Source organism: Cherax quadricarinatus, chromosome 25, assembly GCF_038502225.1.
Source record: "Cherax quadricarinatus isolate ZL_2023a chromosome 25, ASM3850222v1, whole genome shotgun sequence".
Lineage (NCBI taxonomy): Eukaryota > Metazoa > Arthropoda > Malacostraca > Decapoda > Parastacidae > Cherax > Cherax quadricarinatus.
In genome coordinates this window covers 3,658,865-3,682,307 of record NC_091316.1, presented here as the reverse complement: position 1 = coordinate 3,682,307, position 23,443 = coordinate 3,658,865, and the positions used below count along the sequence as shown (strand labels likewise).

The window sequence follows — 23,443 nt, the reverse complement described above, 5'->3', positions numbered from 1 at the left end:
TCTAAATGACCAAACCACCTCAACAACCCCTCTTCTGCCCTCTGACTAATGCTTTTATTAACTCCACACCTTCTCCTAATTTCCACACTCCGAATTTTCTGCATAATATTTACACCACACATTGCCCTTAGACAGGACATCTCCACTGCCTCCAACCGTCTCCTTGCTGCTGCATTTACCACCCAAGCTTCACATCCATATAAGAGTGTTGGTACTACTATACTTAAATACATTCACTTCTTTGCCTCCATAGATAACGTTTTTTGACTCCACATATACCTCAACGCACCACTCACCTTTTTTCCCTCATCAATTCTATGATTAACCTCATCCTTCATAAATCCATCCGCCGACACGTCAACTCCCAAGTATCTGAAAACATTCACTTCTTCCATACTCCTCCTCCCCAATTTGATATCCAATTTTTCTTTATCTAAATCATTTGATACCCTCATCACCTTACTCTTTTCTATGTTCACTTTCAACTTTCTACCTTTACACACATTCTCAAACTCATCCACTAACTTTTGTAATTTTTCTTTAGAATCTCCCATAAGCACAGTATCATCAGCAAAAAGTAACTGTGTCAATTCCCATTTTGAATTTGATTCCCCATAATTTAATCCCACCCCTCTCCCGAACACCCTAGCATTTACTTCTTTTACAACCCCATCTATAAATATATTAAACAACCATGGTGACATTACACATCCCTGTCTAAGACCTACTTTTACCGGGAAGTATTCTCCCTCTCTTCTACACACCCTAACCTGAGCCTCACTATCCTCATAAAAGCTCTTTACAGCATTTAGTAACTTACCACCTATTCCATATACTTGCAACATCTGCCACATTGCTCCTCTATCCACTCTATCATATGCCTTTTCTAAATCCATAAATGCAATAAAAACTTCCCTATCTTTATCTAAATACTGTTCACATATATGCTTCAATGTAAACACTTGATCTACACATCCCCTACCCACTCTGAAGCCTCCTTGCTCGTCCGCAATTCTACATTCTGTCTTACCTCTAATTCTTTCAATTATAACCCTACCGTATACTTTTCCTGGTATACTCAGTAAACTTATTCCTCTATAATTTTTACAATCTCTTTTGTCCCCTTTCGCTTTATATAAAGGGACTATACATGCTCTCTGCCAATCCCTAGGTACCTTCCCCTCTTTCATACATTTATTAAACAAAAGTACCAACCACTCCAACACTATATCCCCCCCTGCTTTTAACATTTCTGTCATGATCCCATCAGTTCCAGCTGCTTTACCCCCTTTCATTCTACGTAATGCCTCACGTACCTCCACCACACTTACATTCTGCTCTTCTTCACTCCTAAAAGATGGTATACCTCCCTGGCCAGTGCATGAAATTACCGCCTCCCTTTCTTCCTTAACATTTAAAAGTTCCTCAAAATATTCTCGCCATCTACCTAATACCTCCCTCTCCCCATCTACTAACTCCCCTACTCTGTTTTTAACTGACAAATCCATACTTTCCCTAGGCTTTCTTAACTTGTTTAACTCACTCCAAATTTTTTTCTTATTTTCATTAAAATTTCTTAACAGTGCCTCTCCCACTCTTTCATCTGCTCTCCTTTTGCACTCTCTCACCACTCTCTTCACCTTTCTTTTACTCTCCATATACTCTGCTCTTCTTATAACACTTCTGCTTTGTAAAAACCTCTCGTAAGCTACCTTTTTCTCTCTTATCACACCCTTTACTTCATCAGTCCACCAATCACTCCTCTTTCCTCCTGCCCCCACCCTCCTATAACCACAAACTTCTGCCCCACATTCTAATACTGCATTTTTAAAACTATTCCAACCCTCTTCAACCCCCCCACTACTCATCTTTGCACTAGCCCACCTTTCTGCCAATAGTCGCTTATATCTCGCCCGAACTTCCTCCTCCCTTAGTTTATACACTTTCACCTCCCTCTTACTTGTTGTTGCCACCTTCCTCTTTTCCCATCTACCTCTTACTCTAACTGTAGCTACAACTAAATAATGATCCGATATATCAGTTGCCCCTCTATAAACTTGCATATGATTACCTATCTTTAACTACAGGGTTGAAGTTTGGTTTGTGGCTTGCATTTGTGTACACTCACCTATCTTTGCTTGCAGGTATCCAGCTTCTCAGCCCAGCCTCATAATTAATAATTTGTCTGGTGCAGTTCTTCCCCAGCACTATATTTATATTCAATTTTATACATGACATTTTTCTATTTTGTCCTCTAGAATGTACCATCAGTTGCAGCCACTTGCATTGAAGTCTCTCCGAACGATTTCCTCATGTCACCCATGTGCTCACTCTCTATTCATCTGCCCTTCAAACATGGCAGATATATATGCCTTGATACCAGTGAAGGGCTCTTCATCCAAGGATTCTGAGCTACTTTTCCCTTTCTTGGATCAAAATTAATTACCTAACATTCCACTCTTATGATCATTATAATTCTGCTTCTTTTCCTCTAATGACAGTAACCTGCTGTCATTTGGTGCTGAATTCTCCTGCTCTCATTTTTACTACCATTCCTTTGTTAGCCATTTTTCAAACTGGTCCTACAGCCTAATGCATCTATTTTTGCAGTGTGTTACATGCCTCATTCATATATACTTATCTCTTTGGCATAGGGAATTTGGGGTCTTTGTGTAGATTATTCCTTTATGCCACATATTCTTTGATGCAAACAAGTACACTGATGGCAGGTACTCCTTCCATGTTAAGTGGGTTATACTCATTCTGTATATGATATTCTTCTGTATGACTGTCTTCTTTGAGATTTAATGTTTCACTTGGAAAATACTCTTGAATGCTTGAACAAGTTGTGTTACTGATAGATCCAGAAGATTTGGTCAGCTACAGCTGTAAGTACACAGTATTAGCATAATGTCTGAGTTAGGCTATGTGATAGCCATATCTTGAAATTAGATTTAGAATTTTTTTTTTCAGGGTTTGTAAGTGTTAAACAATTTTGGGACACTATAATATGATCACCCTATGGATTACAAAAAAAAAAAAAAAATGAAATCAGCCTTAAAAAACCATACCCCGGCCGGGATTGAACCCGCGGTCATAGAGTCTCAATCGTGTCATTACGATTTCGTGAGTCACATCAGCCTTGTTTCAAATACAGTGGACCCTCGAGTTTCGGCAGCATTGACTTTCGTGAAATCCGACTTTCTGCAAGTTTTTTTCGGCAAAATTTGGCCTCGGGTTTCGTGATTAGACTCGTGATTTGGCAACCGTCTGGTACCCGTCCGCCCGTCACCACGCACACAAAGCCAATCTCCCACGCCATTCATGCTCAGTGTGCCATTGTTTACCAACACGTGACCATCACCCCGCGGGTTCATACGTAATAATCCATTGTTTTTTGTGATTGCAACTGCTAAATAAGTCACCATGGGCCCAAGGAAAGCTAGTGCAAGCCCTTTGGTAAAGAAAGCGAAGAACACGATCCAGAGGGATTTTGAAGGGTTTGAGGCAGACCCTGACCCTGCCGACCCTCTGCCTGTCGTAGAAGGTGTTGTGGCATTGGGCAAGTCCATGGGGTTGGAGGTGAGTGACAGGGATGTGGAAGAGTTGGTGGAGGACCAGAAGAAAGAGCTAACCACTGACGAACTGCAAGAGCTTCAACTGGAACAGCATCAGACCTCAGCTGAGGAACTTGCTTCAGAGGAGGAGGAAAAAAGAGTGAAGGAGGTGCCTTCTTCGGTGATTAAGGACATGTGTTCAAAGTGGAATGAGTTGCAAAGTTTTGTTGAAAAGTATCACCCTGACCAAGCTGAAACAAGCCATATCTGCAACATGTTCAGTGACAAAACCTTGTCCCACTTCAGGTAAATCATAAAGAAATGCCAAAAACAGACCTCTCTGGACAGATATTTTGTGTGACAGGGGTCCAGTGACTCTCAAGTTGTTCCCAGTGGCATTAAAAGAAGAAGGGAAGTAACCCCAGAAAAGGACTTGCTACCTGAAGTCCTAATGGAAGAAGATTCTCCTTCCAAACAATAGTGTACACTTTCCTCCTATCCCCTCCTCCCATCTTCCATCCACCCAGAAGTCTTAAGTAAAGGTAAGTGTAATGTTATTATTATTTTTTATATGCATGTACGTACTTGATTTTTGATTGTTTTCAGTATGTAAATCTTTATTTAATTTGAAAGAAAAAATTATTTTAACATTTTTGGGTGTCTGGAACGGATTAATTTTATTTCCATTATTTCTTATGGGGAAAATGGTTTCGAGTTTCGTGAATTTCGACTTTCGGCAGGCTCCCTGGAACGTATTAATCACGAAACTCGGGGGGTCCACTGTAATTGCTAGGTAACAAGATTCACTCTAAACTGCATTTTAATAGGGGCTTTGCCTAAAATCTCGATATTTCACTTTAATATCAGTGTACAAGAATCCTTATAGATACATTGACTTTGAAAATTCCTAGATTTATTCTGAATTTATTCTATAATATGACATTTCTGTTATGATCCATTAGTTTTAGTCTGTATTAAGGAGAAAAAAAGAACATCTATAAAATATAATAGCAATATTCTTGCGTAAATCTCTCTCTTAATAGTATATGCAAAAAATTTTGAATAAAGCTTACTTAAAAAGGTGTTCATTTATTTTTTTTTAATCACTTCAGCCATTTCCCACCATTGGTAGAGTGACTCAGAGAAGGAAACAATACTCACCATCATTCCTTCAGTAGCTGTTTTACTAGAAGTGTGCAAACATAAGAGTCTAAATGACCCTCTGAATAATTTATTTCTGTTTCATGTTTGACATGCAGAAGTAACTTTTTCACAACAAGTTTTTTGTAAGGAATCATTTGATATAGGTGTTCATTGTTTTATGCTGTAGACATGTTCCAGGACCATAGAAGAATTTTCAGTACACTTTGGGAACCACACCGATTACATATAGCAAATGCATATTGCATGTGCAGAACTGCCAATAGAAATAGGACATTGTATAACGTGAACCTGCATAAAACGAGTGACTCCTGTACTGGTAAATAAAAATTAATGCAAGTATGTTAACATTTGTTGTTGTTGGAAATATGTAATAGAACAACATTCAGAATACTGTATTCACTAAAGCATGCAAAGCCAATATTAAAACATATAAATAATCATACAATTAATAATAAAGCTGAAGAACTGAATGAAATGTAAAAAATTCTTTTTCAGAGAAAAAAACTAGGGTTGTTAGTGATTTTCACAACCATTTACCTCTCCAACTTTCACCAGACCAGCAGTGTGTGCATACAACTCATATATTTTTGTGACACTAGCCTTAAAAGTAGTAAAACCATCTTTATCATAGTTTCCCACACACACATGTTCATATTAATATTTCACTGGAAAACAAAATGTGTTCAGATAACTTTTTTTTTGTATGCATTTATGGGTTAAATTATTTTTAAAAATTTACACACATTGCTACCTATCATATCAGTTGCATTTTCATATTTTTATATGATTTGTGTTTGGGTCCTTTCTTTTTCAACAGCAATGTCAAAGATATAGATCAAGTATGTAAATTTGTTGCCTTAAAGGCTTAAAGGGCAATATGATACTTTCCTTGTACAGTAGGACCTCTGTATCCCTTGGTTCGGTATCCGTGGTTTCAGTTATCCACGGTTTACTGTGGCTCAAAAACCTCTTAATTTTGTATAATAATGGCCCCAAAGCACAAAAGTAAAGAAGCTGGCAGTTCTTCCAAGCCTAAGAAAAGCTGTGAAGTGCTTCCCCATCAGTGAAAAAAGTGATAATTCTCTATTGCACATAATTTATCAATTAAACTTTATAATAAGTATGTACTGGATCTATATGTAGGGTTTGCTACCATTCACGATTTCGGTATCCACGGCCAGTCCTTGGAACATATCCCCCGTGGATACAGGAGTCCTACTGTATTTGTAATACTGTATAAGTTTATTTTCTAGTGAAATACTTTCCAACTCCCGTTCTGAGCCTTGTAGCACAAAGTGCAAGTCAATCGTGTAATCTTGTTTTCTACTGTACATTATTTTGCTGCATGTTTATTATTATAGAAGTTCAAAATATTGCAGAAAAGTAGTTGAACAATCATACTATTTAAAAAAAATCTATTTTTATTACCATTTGTGTGAAATCATAGAAAGATATATTACATATATTTTGTGGTATCTGGGGGCCAGAATTTTCTTTGTGAGAACCATTTGAGTATCAAGATACAATAATAGTCATAATAATGTTTTTCCGACAAAGTGGCTTTGTATAAATATGTAGCATGATCATTGTTTATTGCTGTAGTAGTCAGAATGTAGATGCAGTATATTGAAAGTCATTTCCTTTGTTGAAATTAGATATTTTACATTTTGTAAACCATATCTCATTTTAAAAAATTTTGATATACATGTTTTGTAGAGCATTAATAGAATGTACGTGTATAACCTTTTTGTTATATGTAATTCTATTTACAAAAATTAATGGAACATATCATTTTGGTGATATTTTTTAAACACTGAATCTCTGTAACAGTTCTTGGATCTCTGTAACAGTTCTTGGTATCTTATATAGTTTAATACTGATGCTTTTCCATAGTATATAACTTAGAAAATTGGCACTGTAATTTCATCTTGATTGAGCTAACTGGTATCATGGCTGACTGTGCAGTTCCTATCTTAAATTGGGACCATGGCTGTTTTAATTTGTACTGTACTTGACCACACTGAATAGAATGCAAAGTGCTGACAACTGTAGAAACAGAAACATGAAGTTTAGAGTAAACTTTACCTCTATTATTTTCTTGGCAAGGTTTTGTAATATATTTTGATTTTATTAACACACTGGTCAATTCCCACCAAGGCAGGGTGGCCTGAAAAAGAAAAATTTTCATCATCATTCACTCCATCACTGTCTTGCCAGAAGGGTGCTTTACACTACAGTTTTTAGACTGCAACATTAATACCCCTCCTTCAGAGTGCAGGCACTGTACTTCCCATCTCCAGGACTCAAGTCCGGCCTGCTGGTTTCCCTGAATCCCTTCATAAATGTTACTTTGCTCACACTCCAACAGCACATCAAGTATTAAAAACCATTTGTCTCCATTCACTCCTATCAAACATGCTCACGCATGCCCGCTGGAAGTCCAAGCCCCTCGCACACAAAACCTCCTTTACCCCCTCCCTCCAACCTTTCCTAGGCTGACCCCTACCCTGCCTTCCTTCCACTACAGACTGATACACTCTTGAAGTCATTCTGTTTCACTCCATTCTCTCTACATGTCCGAACCACCTCAACAACCCTTCCTCAGCCCTCTGGACAACAGTTTTGGTAATCTCGCACCTCCTCCTAACTTCCAAACTACGAATTCTCTGCATTATATTCACACCACACATTGCCCTCAGACATGACATCTCCACTGCCTCCAGCCTTCTCCTCGCTGCAACATTCATCACCCATGCTTCACCCATATAAGAGCGTTGGTAAAACTATACTCTCATACATTCCCCTCTTTGCCTCCAAGGACAAAGTTCTTTGTCTCCACAGACTCCTAAGTGCACCGCTCACCCTTTTCCCCTCATCAATTCTATGATTAACCTCATCTTTCATAAACTCATCCGCTGACACGTCCACTCCCAAATATCTGAATACATTCACCTCTTCCATACTTTCTCCCTCCAATCTGATATCCAATCTTTCATCACCTAATCTTTTTGTTATCCTCATAACCTTACTCTTTCCTGTATTCACTTTTAATTTTCTTCTTTTGCATACCCTACCAAATTCATCCACCAACCTCTGTAACTTCTCTTCAGAATCTCCCAAGAGCAGTGTCATCAGCAAAGAGCAACTGTGACAACTCCCACTTTATGTGTGATTCTTCATCTTTTAACTCCACACCACTTGCCAAGACCCTCGCATTTACTTCTCTTACAACCCCATCTATAAATATATTAAACAACCATGGTGACATCACACATCCTTGTCTAAGGCCTACTTTTACTGGGAAATAATCTCCCTCTTTCCTACATACTCTAACTTGAGCCTCACTATCCTCGTAAAAACTCTTCACTGCTTTCAGTAACCTACCTCCTACACCATACACCTGCAACATCTGCCACATTGCCCTCCTATCCACCCTGTCATACGCCTTTTCCAAATCCATAAATGCCACAAAAACCTCTTTAGCCTTATCTAAATACTGTTCACTGTAAACACCTGGTCCACACACCCCCTACCTTTCCTAAAGCCTCCTTGTTCATCTGCTATCCTATTCTCCATCTTACCCTTAATTCTTTCAATAATAACTCTACCATACACTTTACCAGGTATACTCAACAGACTTATCCCCCTGTAATTTTTGCACTCTCTTTTGTCCCCTTTGCCTTTATACAAAGGAACTATGCATGCTCTCTGCCAATCCCTAGGTACCTTACCCTCCTCCATACATTTATTAAATAATTGCACCAACCACTCCAAAACTATATCCCCACCTGCTTTTAACATTTCTATCTTTATCCCATCAATCCCGGCTGCCTTACCCCCTTTCATTTTACCTACTGCCTCACGAACTTCCCCCACACTCACAACCGGCTCTTCCTCACTCCTACAAGATGTTATTCCTCCTTGCCCTATACACGAAATCACAGCTTCCCTATCTTCATCAACATTTAACAATTCCTCAAAATGTTCCCTCCATCTTCCCAATACCTCTAACTCTCCATTTAATAACTCTCCTCTCCTATTTTTAACTGACAAATCCATTTGTTCTCTAGGCTTCCTTAACTTGTTAATCTCACTCCAAAACTTTTTCTTATTTTCAACAAAATTTGTTGATAACATCTCACCCACTCTCTCATTTGCTCTCTTTTTACATTGCTTCACCACTCTCTTAACCTCTCTCTCTTTCTCCATATACTCTTCTAATTTGTAAAAACTTCTCATATGCTAACTTTTTCTCCCTTACTACTCTCTTTACATCATCATTCCACCAATCGCTCCTCTTCCCTCCTGCACCCACTTTCCTGTAACCACAAACTTCTGCTGAACACTCTAACACTACATTTTTAAACCTACCCCATACCTCTTCAACCCCATTGCCTATGCTTTCATTAGCCCATCTATCCTCCAATAGCTGTTTATATCTTACCCTAACTGCCTCCTCTTTTTGTTTATACCTTCGCCTCTCTCCTCCCTGATGCTTCTATTCTCCTTGTATCCCATCTACCTTTTACTCTCAGTGTAGCTACAACTAAAAAGTGATCTGATATATCTGTGGCCCCTCTATAAACATGTACATCCTGAAGTCTACTCAACAGTCTTTTATCTACCAATACATAATCCAACAAACTACTGTCGTTTTGCCCTACATCATATCTTGTATACTTATTTATCCTCTTTTTCTTAAAATATGTATTACCTATAACTAAACCCCTTTCTATACAAAGTTCAATCAAAGGGCTCCCATTATCATTTACACCTGGCACCCCAAACTTACCTACCACACCCTCTCTAAAAGCTTCTCCTACTTCAGCATTCAGGTCCCCTACCACAATTACTCTCTCACTTGGTTCAAAGGTTCCTATACATTCACTTAACATCTCCCAAAATCTCTCTCCTCTACATTCCTCTCTTCTCCAGGTGCATACACGCTTATTATGACCCATTATGATTAATCCATTATTTGTATAAAGTCTACCAACTTGACTTGATGTTTCCCTTTCTGCATGGTTGTCTGTATTAATTACAACTGTGGGAAGCACTGTGACTGATTGTTAATTTTTACTTTGATTGTTAATTGGTAATATGGATCTACTGATTGGTACCATGATGTAATTAATGCAGCTCTGTACCTTAGCTGACTTAATTAATGCCATGCGTGATCATTATATGCAGTAGTATTTGGTGTCATTGTTTGATATGCAGTTAGTAATGAAAATTATTAATTTAGCCATATTTGTTGTTGTGATGCTGGAAGTGTTGTCCTCGTGTGTAGGAAATTACATCCTCTGTTCTGAAGATAGTTTGTACAGTTGAAATTTTGTTTATTAAAGAATTTATAATAAATTGTATATTTAAAGTACAATATGTACTTTATTGCCTAACATAATAGAAAATTAAATCCAGCCATAGATTATATTTGACTTTTTTGATATTAATAGCTTTGCTTGTTTTATTATTTTATTATAATTTTTATTATTTTTAATATGTACCCTGTGTGGTTAACGAAATTAAATTTTCCCCTTTGCACTAGATCATCATAAATCTAATAAATTGTCTAATCATAAAATGAATTAGGTAGTTTTCTGTCTAACACAGCCTTCATGTTATGCTCAATTATTCTTTCAGTATTTAAACATACATTTTAAGTTCTGCCCATTTTTTTTTTTTTTTTTTTTTTTTTTTATATAACAAGTTGGCCGTCTCCCACCGAGGCAGGGTGACCCAAAAAAGAAAGAAAATCCCCAAAAAGAAAATACATTCATCATCATTCAACACTTTCACCACACTCACACATTATCATTGCTTTTGCAGAGGTGCTCAGAATACAACAGTTTAGAAGCATATACGTATAAAGATACACAACATATCCCTCCAAACTGCCAATATCCCAAACCCCTCCTTTAAAGTGCAGGCATTGTACTTCCCATTTCCAGGACTCAAGTCCGACTATTAACTGCCCAATATTAACATATATTGTATTTTTTTCATATCACATGCTCTTGTTAATGTATAAGCAGAATTAGACTTGACCTCTCCCTCAGCACCCTGGGATGCTTACTCTCCCCTCATCTTTGATAATCCTCCATTCATGCAGATCCACTCCATGACTTAATTGAAACTGATTTGGTGAAGACAATGGCAAGATGCCAACAGTTGGTGAAAATGACACACAGGCAGTAGAGGCCTTTATTTGTACACCCTTTCCACCCAACACTGGGCTTTATCAGGTACTCAGTAAAGTCCAGTATTGAGTGAAATGTTTTATAAATAAAGGCCCTCAGTGCATTTATGTCTTTTTCATCTTTCTGAAACTCAATTTTCTGCATCACCTACTAACTTCATTCCACTATCCTTGTGCTCTTCCTTCATGTTTCTATCCTCAGCAAGCCCTTGTGGCTTAGCGCTTCTTTTTTGATTATAATAATATCCTCAGCAGGTTTGCCATGAAACATTGAATGACCAACATAGGTTTAATGTTTTCTGTGAATATTGTACCATAATAATAATAATAAAGCAGAAATAGGCATATCTAGAAACATCAGTACTCTGTTCCTATAGTTTTGGAGAGCCACCTTCACTACTAAGAAAATTAGCCTCTTAGGAGTTTCTTCACATTTGTAAAAAAAAAAGAAAAACTGTAATTTACTACTGAATTTAATTAGTAATAATATACAGTACAATATATAATATACAGTATTCAGTTATGATCATTGAGAAGTGCTAAACCCATATGGGTCATACAGTGCATGGGGAATGAGCAGTAATCACGACTCATGGAATTGTAGAAACCCAATTGCAAACAAACCAAGCCCTACCTGTTCTGTGATTAAGAAGAGCCATCATGTCTGATCCAGTGAAAAGGAGGATAGCGTCAGTCTTGGATCAAGAGCCCTTCATCAGCATGGAGGCCTCTTGAAGGGTTAGTTTTTCCCTTTTGTCTAGAAGCCCTTGTGGCTTAGCGCTTCTTTTTGATTATAATAATAATAATTCCCTTTTGTCCACTCTATAAAAGTTTCTTGCTGATTTTTCCTCTCCCTACTGCTGCTGCTGCTGTTCACTTATTTCCTTATCCAAAAGTTCAGTGTCAGGTAATTGGTTTCTGAATTTTAAGATACATGAAAGGATTACTGTATTGTCTTAATTTTTGTTAAGTCTGTCAGATTTGTTGTCATGGTGTTCTTCAGTTGCCATGGTAGTGTAATACTAATGATACCTAGTCAGTTTTTCTGAAGCAACATTATAAAAATTATTGCTAATGAATAACTTTAAAACTCTGTACATATTTTCTTGTGTAAATTTGTTCTATTTTTTCTTTTTTTCAAGAGTGTGTTTTGATATACTATATTTTATGCATAATTTTTAATTTTTGTAGGCCTATAGCAAAATTAAGTCACATTATTTATCTTGAGTTAAATTTTTCTGTCAGTGCTGGATATTATAGACTACTATAGTTAAGTGAAATGTTTTCATATTGAAGACTCTTGAAATAATACTCCCAGAAACAACATTGATCTTGTAGTTAGTAAGGTACTGTTACAATAAGATCATAAATAAGTTTGAAATTTTAATATGCAAGTTAACCACAGTGAAGGATGGTAAAATTCCAAGTGCTTTCAGTGATCTCTCGATCACATTCTCAATGAATAATCAATCACTATTTCTTAAGAATGTGACTGAGAGATCACACTCTACAGTACTTTGAAATTAATTACCATTCACTGTGGTTAAGAAATCTATGTACCATATTTTGAGTTGAGATTACTTGTTACAGTATTTGTAATTGTGTGTCAAATGTTTTTGAGAACAGCATGTGGTAACTTTTAGCAAACCATCTAGCTTATTTTTTTTCAGCACAGTGTCTTCAGATTGGACCATTTCATATTTGTAACTTGAATCACAAAAACTTTGCATTTGGATTGTGAGATACCACTCTCATTATTTTATAGCTAATAAATGCCTTATGCAAATAACCCGCACATGGGAAAGAGAAGATTACAACAATGTTTCAGTCTGACTTGGGCCATTTACAAAATCACACTAACACTATCGCTCCTGGTCCTGTCCTTGTTCCCCTTTCGCCTATATATACTGTCTCCCTCACTCTCTTGTGTTAGTGTGATTTTGTAAATGGTCCAAGTTGGACCAGAACGTCGCTGTAAGCTTCTCTAGAGACTCCTATGTGCGGGTTATTTGTGTATTGTTCCAGTCACGGTATTGTGCCTTTTTGTTCTCCAATAAATGCTGTAATGTGATAGTATAGTGATAATTAGACAGCTCTCAATTATGAATGAGATTTCTTTTGTAAATGATGTGACAAATTTAAAGTAGCTATATGAGGGCTAATTGATGATTTTTGTAAGCTGCTGTACATCCATATTGTAATTTTTGCAGCTATGTAATTTAGTAAAATAAATAGTTATGTATATTTATTCTAATTATTTTTCCTCATCAAGTTGGTAAGGTTTTCCTACATCTCAAAATTAATAAGCAGTAGCACAGCATGGCAGGATATATACACATAGGTAAGAGATTAAGGTGTTTTGAGATTATAAATAGATTGAAACAGTTGCATATTTATGCCAGAGCTTTAGTTTATTATTTGACATTACTTTTTTGAGTATTTTGAAGACATGCCAAATGCAGATCATTTTGAGAAAACTGCTGATAGGTAACCATCTTCACATCTTGTGATATACTTCTCAAGGAAGGTTCCTTAATTAATGCTGACAGTTCCAAGGAATCAGAATATTTCTCATCCTTGTGAAGCTCTGGCTTCACATGGTGAGGGTCCGGGTTTGATTCCCGGCGAGGGTTGAAACATTGAGCGTGTTTCCTTACACCGGCTGTATGTTCACCCATCAGTAAAGTGGGTACCTGGGTGTGGGTCACATCCTGGGACAAAACTGACCTAATTTTCCCGATATGCATTACATAACAAGGGGCTTTGGGAAGTTCTGACGGTCATGTGTTTTCCTACTGCCATGCCCAAAAGCCCAACTGCCTACTGTGCCTTCTCACTCTTTTTCTTAACCACTTCTGATCTCATTCTCATGCCATCACAGTGTACACCGATGGTTCCAAGTTTTCTGATGGCGTTGGATTCTCAGCAGTGTTTCTGGACAGTGTCATGCGAGGGCATTTATTATCCCCGGCTAGCATTTTTACGGCTGAATTGTATGCCATTCTGATAGTACATATCTGTATTGCATCTATGCCTGTGTCGCCATTTATGGTTGTTTCAGACTCCCTTAGTGCTTTACAGACTACGTATATGAAAATTTCTTACACCTCATCCCCTGGCTCTTCGTATCCAACTTTGGTTACGCCGTATCTCTAGCAAGCACAAAGATATTGTTTTTTGTTGGTTTCCCGGTCGTGTTGACATACAGGGCACGAACAAGTAGACACTACTGTGTAGTCAGCAGTACATGACCCAGTTTCATATAGAGGTGTTCCATTCACTGACTTTTGCTGTAACTGCTACCCACCTTCGCACCCGTTGGCAACAACATTGGTCTGATCCGCTCCATAATAAACTTCATTCTATTAAACCGAGTATAGGTTTCTGGCCATCTTATCAGTGTCTAGGTTGGGGGACTACTCTCTCCCACCTTATCATCGGCCACTTATGGGTATCTCATGGAGAGGCGCCTTGTTCCACTCTTGAGAATTGTCAGGTTCCAGTTTTCGTTATCCACATTTTGTTCGACTGCCCACTCTAATCAACAAGCAGGCAGAATTTACCTACAACGTCGTCACCGCTCTGCTGCCCTTACTTTATCTTCCCTTCTTGCTGATGGATCCTCCTTTGACCCAGTCTCTCTCATTGACTTTTTGACAACAACTGATTTACTGCACAAACTGATGATCATGATGATGCCTCTAGTACTCCTCAAAGCCCTTTCTACCTCAATCCCTCTCCCTCTTGCTACCAAATATCCCTGCATCCTTTCCTGCCCGGCAGTGCTGTATAGTCCTTGTGGCTTAGCGCTTCTTTTTTTTTTATTATAATAATAATCCTGCCCGGCAGCGCTGTATGACCCTTGTAGGTTTAGCGCTTCTTTTTTATTATAACAAGGGGCTTTCTATATAGTAGTGTCACTGATGTCAGCTAGGCCTGTATACCTTGTAGAAAATAAAGATATTAATATTATTATCGGTACATGGCAGAGATGTTTCAGTTGGAAGATAATATGAATATGATGTCATCACACTTCTGAAAAGACAGTGATTGAACGAATGATGGTTAATGTGTTTTCTGCTTTGGGTCAGCCTGACTTGGCAGGAGACAACTAGTGAATTTTAAATATTTTTTATATTTTTTGTACATGTTGCTCAAGGGCAGTTGGTGAGGGGCTCTTGATTTAGGGAATTGGATCTGTGCTCCAGTTCCCCGAATTAAGCCTGAATGCCTTCCACCTCCCCCCCCCCCAGGCGCTGTATAATCCTCCGGGTTTAGCGCTTCCCCCTTGATTATAATAATAATAATAATAATAATGCTCAAGGGCAGGGTAGCGCTGTATAGCCCTTGTGGCTTAGCGCTTCTTTTTGATTATAATAATAATGCTCAAGGGCATCATCACTCCTCTGTGGAAGCCCTCTGATGTCAGTGAAGTGCTCTTGATTCAAGCTAATCAGATTGCCTCCCACTCTCCATGTGCTTTAGGTATATTGCTACAGGTTTATTGCTTCCCCCGATAATAATAAGTGTCATTACAAGGATTAAAACAGTGGTGATCTTAGGTGGGTTATCCTGGGTAATTTACACTGTATGATAATTGTGCTTAAGTGTACCTGTGCCTAAATAAACTTGCTGAGCGCATCACGAAACTTATTTACAAAAATTTGATCCCCCCCCCCAAAAAAAAAAATGGGTACGTAATCTATCAACACCTTCATATCCTCAAAAATAATTCCCTTCAAGAAATTTTCTTCTCGTCTTATTTACTAATAAGGAGCCGCTTTATGCCACATACTGAACTCTGCAGGAAGACAGAAAACAATATAGAAGGAAATGGTTAACATAAATTTACAAATTCGGTTTATTTTTCAGGTAAATCGAAGCAAATAACCAGGAACTGGAGTCTGGGAGGAAAAAAAATCTGTATATTGAAAAGTATATATAATGTGTTGAAGAATTACAACTCGCTGAGTTGTGTCCGAGTGAGTGGGAGGTGTAGCGGTGTGATGATGGTAAGTGACTGCCAGTGATGAGTGGGTGATGATAGTGACTGAATCCCAGTGGTGAGTGTTGATGATGGTGACCAGATGCCAGTGATGAGTGGGGTAAGTGTTGATGATGGTGACCAGATGCCAGTGATGAGTGGGGTAAGTGTTGATGATGGTGACCGGATGCCAGTGATGAGTGGGGTAAGTGTTGATGATGGTGACCAGATGCCAGTGATGAGTGGGGTAAGTGTTGATGATGGAATGTGACTGTTAGTGATGAGTCGGGTGAGTGGTCTTCAGAGTGGCTAGTGATTGTCACGGTTATGACTGATACCGCTGTATAGTCCTTGTGGCTTAGCGCTTCTTTTTTTATTATAATAATAATAATATGACTGATACCATTACTGATCCAGTAGTGGGAGTAGTTTTTCTTTTGTCCTGTCATAATTACATTATAATTATTATAATCATGGGGGAGCGCTAAACCCGTAGGATTATACAGCGCCTGGGGGGGATGGAAGGCATTCAGGCTCAGTTCAGGGAACTGGAGCACAGATCCAGTTCCCTAGATCAAGAGCCCTTCACCAGCGTCAAGGAACCTCCCTTGAGTGATGTTATAATTACAGTAATAATAATTTTATGCACTCCGTATTGTTTGTCAAAGGCTTCCTTGTAAACCATTTCCATAAATCGTTGTTTTTCTTCCTAATTTTTTATTTAATTTTCTGTATTACACCCCCCTCAAAGGAGGTTTCTTGACGCTGGTGAGGGGCTCTTGATCTAGGGAATTGGATCTGAGCTCCAGTTCCCTGACTTGAGTCTAAATACCTTCCATCCCCCCCCACATGCGCTGTATAATCCTACAGGTTTAGTGCTCCCCCGTGATTATAATAAATTATTATTCAAAATCTATTTTGCTGCCTTTGTTGCAGAACTATTGCAGTGGTTATGCAACTCATGAATGACTGCATGGAATCTGAAAGATTTTTACGTACCCAACAAAATAGGAACCGGAGAACTCAGCCTTGGCCTCATATTCTCAACAGCTGAAATGAAACCAAAACGAGAACACAATCTGATGACGAGATATTATTTACATCAAGATAGTGGTTTACAGGAAGCCTTTAAACAAGGAGTCACAGCAACAGCCGTCAAAGAACTTTTGGGGGTCTAGTTCCTAGGCCTTTTGTGTATTTATATACTCTTGCGCTACCATCCACAGGATGGATATGGGGTGCACAATAAACTAGCCACTTCGCTGGCAAATTCTTAAAAAGAATTGTCGGAATCTTCATTACCGTCATTGCATCAACGCTCTTGAATACTTACTCAGAGATGAGGACATTCTGAAGGGTATTTTGGCATATAAAGACTACCAAAAAGACTACAATTTCAAAATGCTAATGGTTTAGCGCTTCTTTTGATTATAATAATAAAAATGAAAATGCTAAATATGCCGAACGACTGCAGCTCACGTGAACCTATATCTCAAAACACACTGCCCCAGGGCCAGACTCATGGAACTCCGTGTTCATCAAGAACTGCAAGAAGCCCCTATCACGAGCCTTTTCCAGCCTATGGAGAGGAAGCATGGACACGGGGGTCGTCCCACAGTTACTAAAAACAACAGACATAGCCCCACTCCACAAAGGGGGCAGTAAAGCAACAGCAAAGAACTACAGACCGATAGCACTAACATCCCATATCATAAAAATCTTTGAAAGGATCCTAAGAAGCAAGATCACCACCCATCTAGAAACCCATCAGTTACACAACCCAGGGCAACATGGGTTTAGAACAGGTCGCTCCTGTCTGTCTCAACTATTGGATCACTACGACAAGGTCCTAAATGCACTAGAAGATAAAAAGAATGCAGATGTAATATATACAGACTTTGCAAAAGCCTTCGACAAGTGTGACCATGGCGTAATAGCGCACAAAATGCGTGCTAAAGGAATAACAGGAAAAGTCGGTCGATGGATCTATAATTTCCTCACTAACAGAACACAGAGAGTAGTCGTCAACAGAGTAAAGTCCGATGCAGCTACGGTGAAAAGCTCTGTTCCACAAGGCACAGTACTCGCTCCCATCTTGTTCCTCATCCTCATATCCGACATAGACAAGGAGTCAGCCACAGCACCGTGTCTTCCTTTGCAGATGACACCCGAATTTGCATGACAGTGTCTTCCATTGCAGACACTGCAAGGCTCCAGGCGGACATCAACCGAATCTTTCAGTGGGCTGCAGAAAACAATATGAAGTTCAACGATGAGAAATTTCAATTACTCAGATATGGTAAACACGAGGAAATTAAATCTTCATCAGAGTACAAAACAAATTCTGGCCACAAAATAGAGCGAAACACCAACGTCAAAGACCTGGGAGTGATCATGTCGGAGGATCTCACCTTCAAGGACCATAACATTGTATCAATCGCATCTGCTAGAAAAATGACAGGATGGATAATGAAAACCTTCAAAACTAGGGAGGCCAAGCCCATGATGACACTCTTCAGGTCACTTGTTCTATCTAGGCTGGAATATTGCTGCACACTAACAGCACCTTTCAAGGCAGGTGAAATTGCTCACCTAGAAAATGTACAGAGAACCTTCACGGCGCGCATAACGGAGATAAAACACCTCAATTACTGGGAGCGCTTTAGGTTCCTAAAACTGTATTCCCTGGAACGCAGGCGGGAGAGATACATGATTATATACACCTGGAAAATCCTAGAGGGACTAGTACCGAACTTGCACACGAAAATCACTCACTACGAAAGCAAAAGACATGGCAGACGATGCAACATACCCCCAATGCAAAGCAGGGGTGTCACTAGCACGTTAAGAGACCATACAATAAGTGTCAGGGGCCCGAGACTGTTCAACTGCCTCCCAGCATACATAAGAGGGATTACCAACAGACCCCTGGCAGTCTTCAAGCTGGCACTGGACAAGCACCTAAAGTCGGTTCCTGACCAGCCGGGCTGTGGCTCGTACGTTGGTTTACGTGCAGCCAGCAGTAACAGCCTGGTTGATCAGGCTCTGATCCACCAGGAGGCCTGGTCACAGACCGGGCCGCGGGGGCGTTGACCCCCGGAACTCTCTCCAGGTAAACTCCAGGTAAACAGAGTTAACGATCCGAATGCCGGGTCACCATCTGGAGAAGACCCGAGCCGGGACTCACCGGCAAACCTATAAAAACGATCCGTATCAGGTAAGTAAGTTTATTCAGGTATGCAGTTACATAGATTATCATACATAGCAGCATATGTGTAGAGAACCTGGGATAACCCAAAAAAGTCAGAGTGACTTATTTCCATGTGGGGCTTGTATCCAGTACAAGCGAGTCCTAAAATTTACAGGCCACCCTTTCCGTGACTTATTTGCAGTCGTGTTATTGCGATTTCGTGAGTTACGATAGCGTAAATGATCTCGCCAAAAATTGTCTCTTCTAGTCCAGAATCCCAAGCAAACAGAGAGATGAGACTTTCTTACCTCACTCCCAGTAGTCTCAGAGCAACAAGGAAGTATGGTCCACTCGAGACATTAAACCTATGTGTTTACTCAGGCCTATCACCTTAGGCACTGGAAATGATCCTCGTAAATAAACTGGAACATGTGCCGAACACTTGTCCAAACTGGGTACCATCAGTAATTGTCATTTAAATCATTCAGAGATTACTAATGTGATCAGATAAGATAAGATAAGATTTCGTTCGGATTTTTAACCCCGGAGGGTTAGCCACCCAGGATAACCCAAGAAAGTCAGTGCGTCATCGAGGACTGTCTAACTTATTTCCATTGGGGTCCTTAATCTTGTCCCCCAGGATGCGACCCACACCAGTCGACTAACACCCAGGTACCTATTTGCTGCTAGGTGAACAGGACAACAGGTGTAAGGAAACGTGTCGAAATGTTTCCACCCGCCGGGAATCGAACCCGGGCCCTCCGTGCGTGAAGCGGGAGCTTTAGCCACCAGGCCACCGGGCCACTAATGTTCCCACAGCACAGGCTATCTTGGATTTCTCAAGTATATAGTGAGTATATAGGAACGTGAGAATATATGTGACCAGTCTGATGGACTGATCATATCGACTCCAGGCTGAGGGACCGATTACCTCATACTCCTGATCTCCAACTATTCTTCTATATACTGGACTGAGGAAGCCACTAGTTGGCGAAACGTTTCCACAATAAATATACCCAAATATTGCACAAGTGTCCAATTCATCATCCTGTCGATTCTCTCAACCATTCATCTACATTACTGTCTTTTAATAATTGTGGTTGTGAAGAAGCTTGATCTCCCGCGAAATGTTAACTTATTAATGAAGTATGAGTTCTGTTTTTGTGTGTTTTGCAGCGTGACAATATTATACATATACATTCAACGTCCTACTCAGTTGAATGATATGCATAGGATATTCAATTTTATTGTGTACTAAGCTCACTGGTATGCATCCTATACCATACATTACGAACAGGAATATACAGCGTATTTGTACATCGAGGGAGTGTGTATCTATCAGCGTATATACTCTTGAATTAAGTTAGATCCTCATTATAAGGATTAAGCTTCTTTTGTGCTGGTGTATTCTCCCCCAACTAAATGGGGGTTCGAGCCTCCAGCCATCCCTGCGCTGACTGACTCACACGGATTTAGCGCTTCACAAAAATGTAGGTTATTATTTATGTTACAACACAAATGACTTGCAACTTTTGTTAGTCACGTGCAGCCAATAGGCTTTAAACTAAATTAGCTAACAAATAACCTCACATAGGACAGTGAAACTTGTATGTGACAAGTTACTAGTTAATGGTCCAAATCTGATCGATACGTTGTTTGATTCTCCTACATGCTGGTTATTTGTGTATTGTTCCAGTCACGGTATTGTGCCCTTTTATCCAATCAAAGTTAGCTAACATAATGCATTGGAGTATTTTGTGTATGATTTTTTTGTTTACAGATGCGAGGACTGACGTTGGTGATGGTGTTGGTGGTGTGCCTGCTGGAGGTGTCTGAGGGCGTGCAGCTGGAGGACCTGGCTCTCCCTCAGGAGGCTGCGGATGAAAATGAAGTCAAACTCCCTCCAGAACTAAGCAAGCAAAGTGAGCGCTTCTTCGGGGTAGCATCGACTAGGACTTACACTAATGTGGTGATGGTCACTTCCACACTGTTTTTCTCCTGCCTCTCAGGTACCAAGGCAACAACTGTTTGTAAAGGACGACGCAAGAAGAGTGTTGAAAGAGTCCTGGAGGTGCTCACTGAGGAGGAAAAGTAAGTATCGAGGGGTAACTCTAGCAAATAACAAAGACAAGGAGGGAGAGAGAGAGAGAGAGAGAGAGTAGCAATAGGAAAACAAGCTTCCAAGTAATGTCATAGAAACGGATTTTTGGATAGCTTGAAAAATGATTTCGACTAATACACAGGAATAAATGGGAAGGTGTGAGTAGGGCCTGCCTTGTCGAAACAAACATGGTCTGATAAATAATCTTGAGGTTTTTACATCATTGGTATATAATACTGACAGGATGATGAATTAGACGCCTGAGGGACTGATTACCTCATCCTCTACCTTCTCAGTCTTCTGTGTTATACTGATAAAGCCACTGTTTGCGAAACATCTACAGAATAAAGATACTCAGGTGTTGCACAAGTGTCCAAGTCATAATCTTGAGGTTAATGAAGAGCTTGGAGAAAATGATCACAAATCACTTGAGAAGTGTAGACTGGGTTAGCCTAGGGACTATCGTGAAGATATCGGTAAGATGGTGGTCATGGTTACTAATATAATATTTTCCAGAGCACAGGAACAAGCTGGCCAAGCTGCACATATTCCTAATTGAGAATTTAGATCTCGCACGAATGACCCTAAATGGATTAACAATATACTTGAATATATTGGGTGAAAAGAAATACATTTATAGGCAAATCTCAAGAGATGAGGATCACCTCATTGAACAATATATTCAGTTTAAGAGGGAATTCAAAAAAGAAATAAGGTATACCATTACCATTCGTGTATTTATCTATTTCTAAAGCTACAAAACATATTCGTGTTACTGATAGTGTTTGACAATTAGTTCCACTCATCCAATTTATTCTATTCATCCACAATTCTATTGCCAAATTAATTATTTTATATATTCACGCTTCAGCATCCTTGGAAGATAGATGGCCCCTCAAGGGAGCCTCTTCGATGCTGGCGAGGGGCTCTTGATCTAGGGAATTGGATTTGTGCTCAGGTTCTCTGAATTGAGCCTGAATATCTTCCATCCCCCCACATGCGCTGTATAATCCTACGGGTTTAGCGCTCCCAATGATTATAATAATAATGGAAGATAGATTAGGCGTGATGGCCCTATCAGATGGTCTTATCACTCACTATGCTCCCTGATATCACACCTTTAGACGAGTTCATGTTCCAATTTGTAAAAAACTAAGTTTTCCAAGCACCGTGTTAGACTAAATGATAATATTGGACAAGTCACGCCGGATTATGCAAGTCAGTTCGGAATGAACTGGAATATTGATTAGGTTTTCTACGGAACCCAAACACTCAACTTGGGTTACATAGACAACCGTGAAGCTGTATGGAAACTATTAGTTCAATTATCATTGGCAAAGCAACTTCTTTTCCTTGTTTATGAAAATTATGCAAGAAAAATGAAATCAGAAAAGGATTTTGTGGGGAAATTCATGTCAAATCAGTATCTAAACTAAATATATAGTTACGAGTTCTGTTTTGGATATATTATTACGTAACTTGTTCTGTCTTGGATATATTATTACGTGACGCATTAAAAAGAAGCAATTGTTGACATCCTTTTTTTGTTTTGTGACCGTAGACGTGATCTGGAGAGTAGCATCGACGGGGCGACTGAAACACCAGACGAGGACAAGTCAACAAAGTCTCAAGACGATACATCAGCGTCTACCAACCAGAAGTTCTTCACCATCTGGACGACAACTCAAACCACCACCTCCGTCACTATGTTCTACACCAACACCAGCACTACCATCCGCCTCTCCTACTACTGCAACGCTGGACAAGAAATATTTCCCACCTTCAAGTGTGGTGGCGGAAAGTAACGCCACAACTTGGCCACTTTTTCCCCCGGAAGGGCCTATAAAATCCTGTACTAACACAAAGAGTCCTCGACCTAAACTGACCAGAAAGTGCTCTTAATTTTAAGTTTTAGAAATAATGTAGATAGTGTACATGGGAAAAAGAGTCCAAACATTATATACACATATTCACCTGAAAAAAATGTCTATCTCATTTGTCCTTATCGTCTATAATAATCTCAACAGCTCGCTGCTACAGTATAATATGCATTTTTATGCAGCGTTCCTCTGATTTCAATATATAATTTGCTGGTACTAAAGACTCGCAGCTCAAGCTTCCGTTAATCAAGCTCTATCCAGAGTAAAACGTGGTTTCATCCAAAAGCTTCTTCTGTATATCATGATGTTACTGACAAATATGCCAATACGACACAATGTGCTGTTTATGGCATTTTACTGAGATGATG

The 23,443-nt window shown here is 39.3% G+C and overlaps 1 protein-coding gene across 3 annotated transcripts; it reads left to right on the top strand.

Annotated features, from left to right (window-relative positions):
• The first annotated feature begins 15,817 nt into the window (after positions 1–15,817).
• Positions 15,818–23,443, top strand: LOC128690031 (uncharacterized). Of its 3 annotated transcripts, none has more exons than XM_053778548.2 (3): positions 15,818–15,932; positions 20,875–21,185; positions 22,757–23,443. In XM_053778548.2, the coding sequence occupies exons 1-3, from the start codon at positions 15,927–15,929 to the stop codon at positions 22,998–23,000; spliced, it is 561 nt and encodes a 186-aa protein (XP_053634523.2). In that variant the 5' UTR covers positions 15,818–15,926; the 3' UTR covers positions 23,001–23,443. The 3 variants fall into 3 exon arrangements, with proteins under 3 accessions (XP_053634523.2, XP_069944820.1, XP_053634522.2); XM_070088719.1 differs by lacking the exon at positions 15,818–15,932 and adding an exon at positions 15,945–16,025; XM_053778547.2 differs by lacking the exon at positions 15,818–15,932 and adding an exon at positions 16,115–16,151.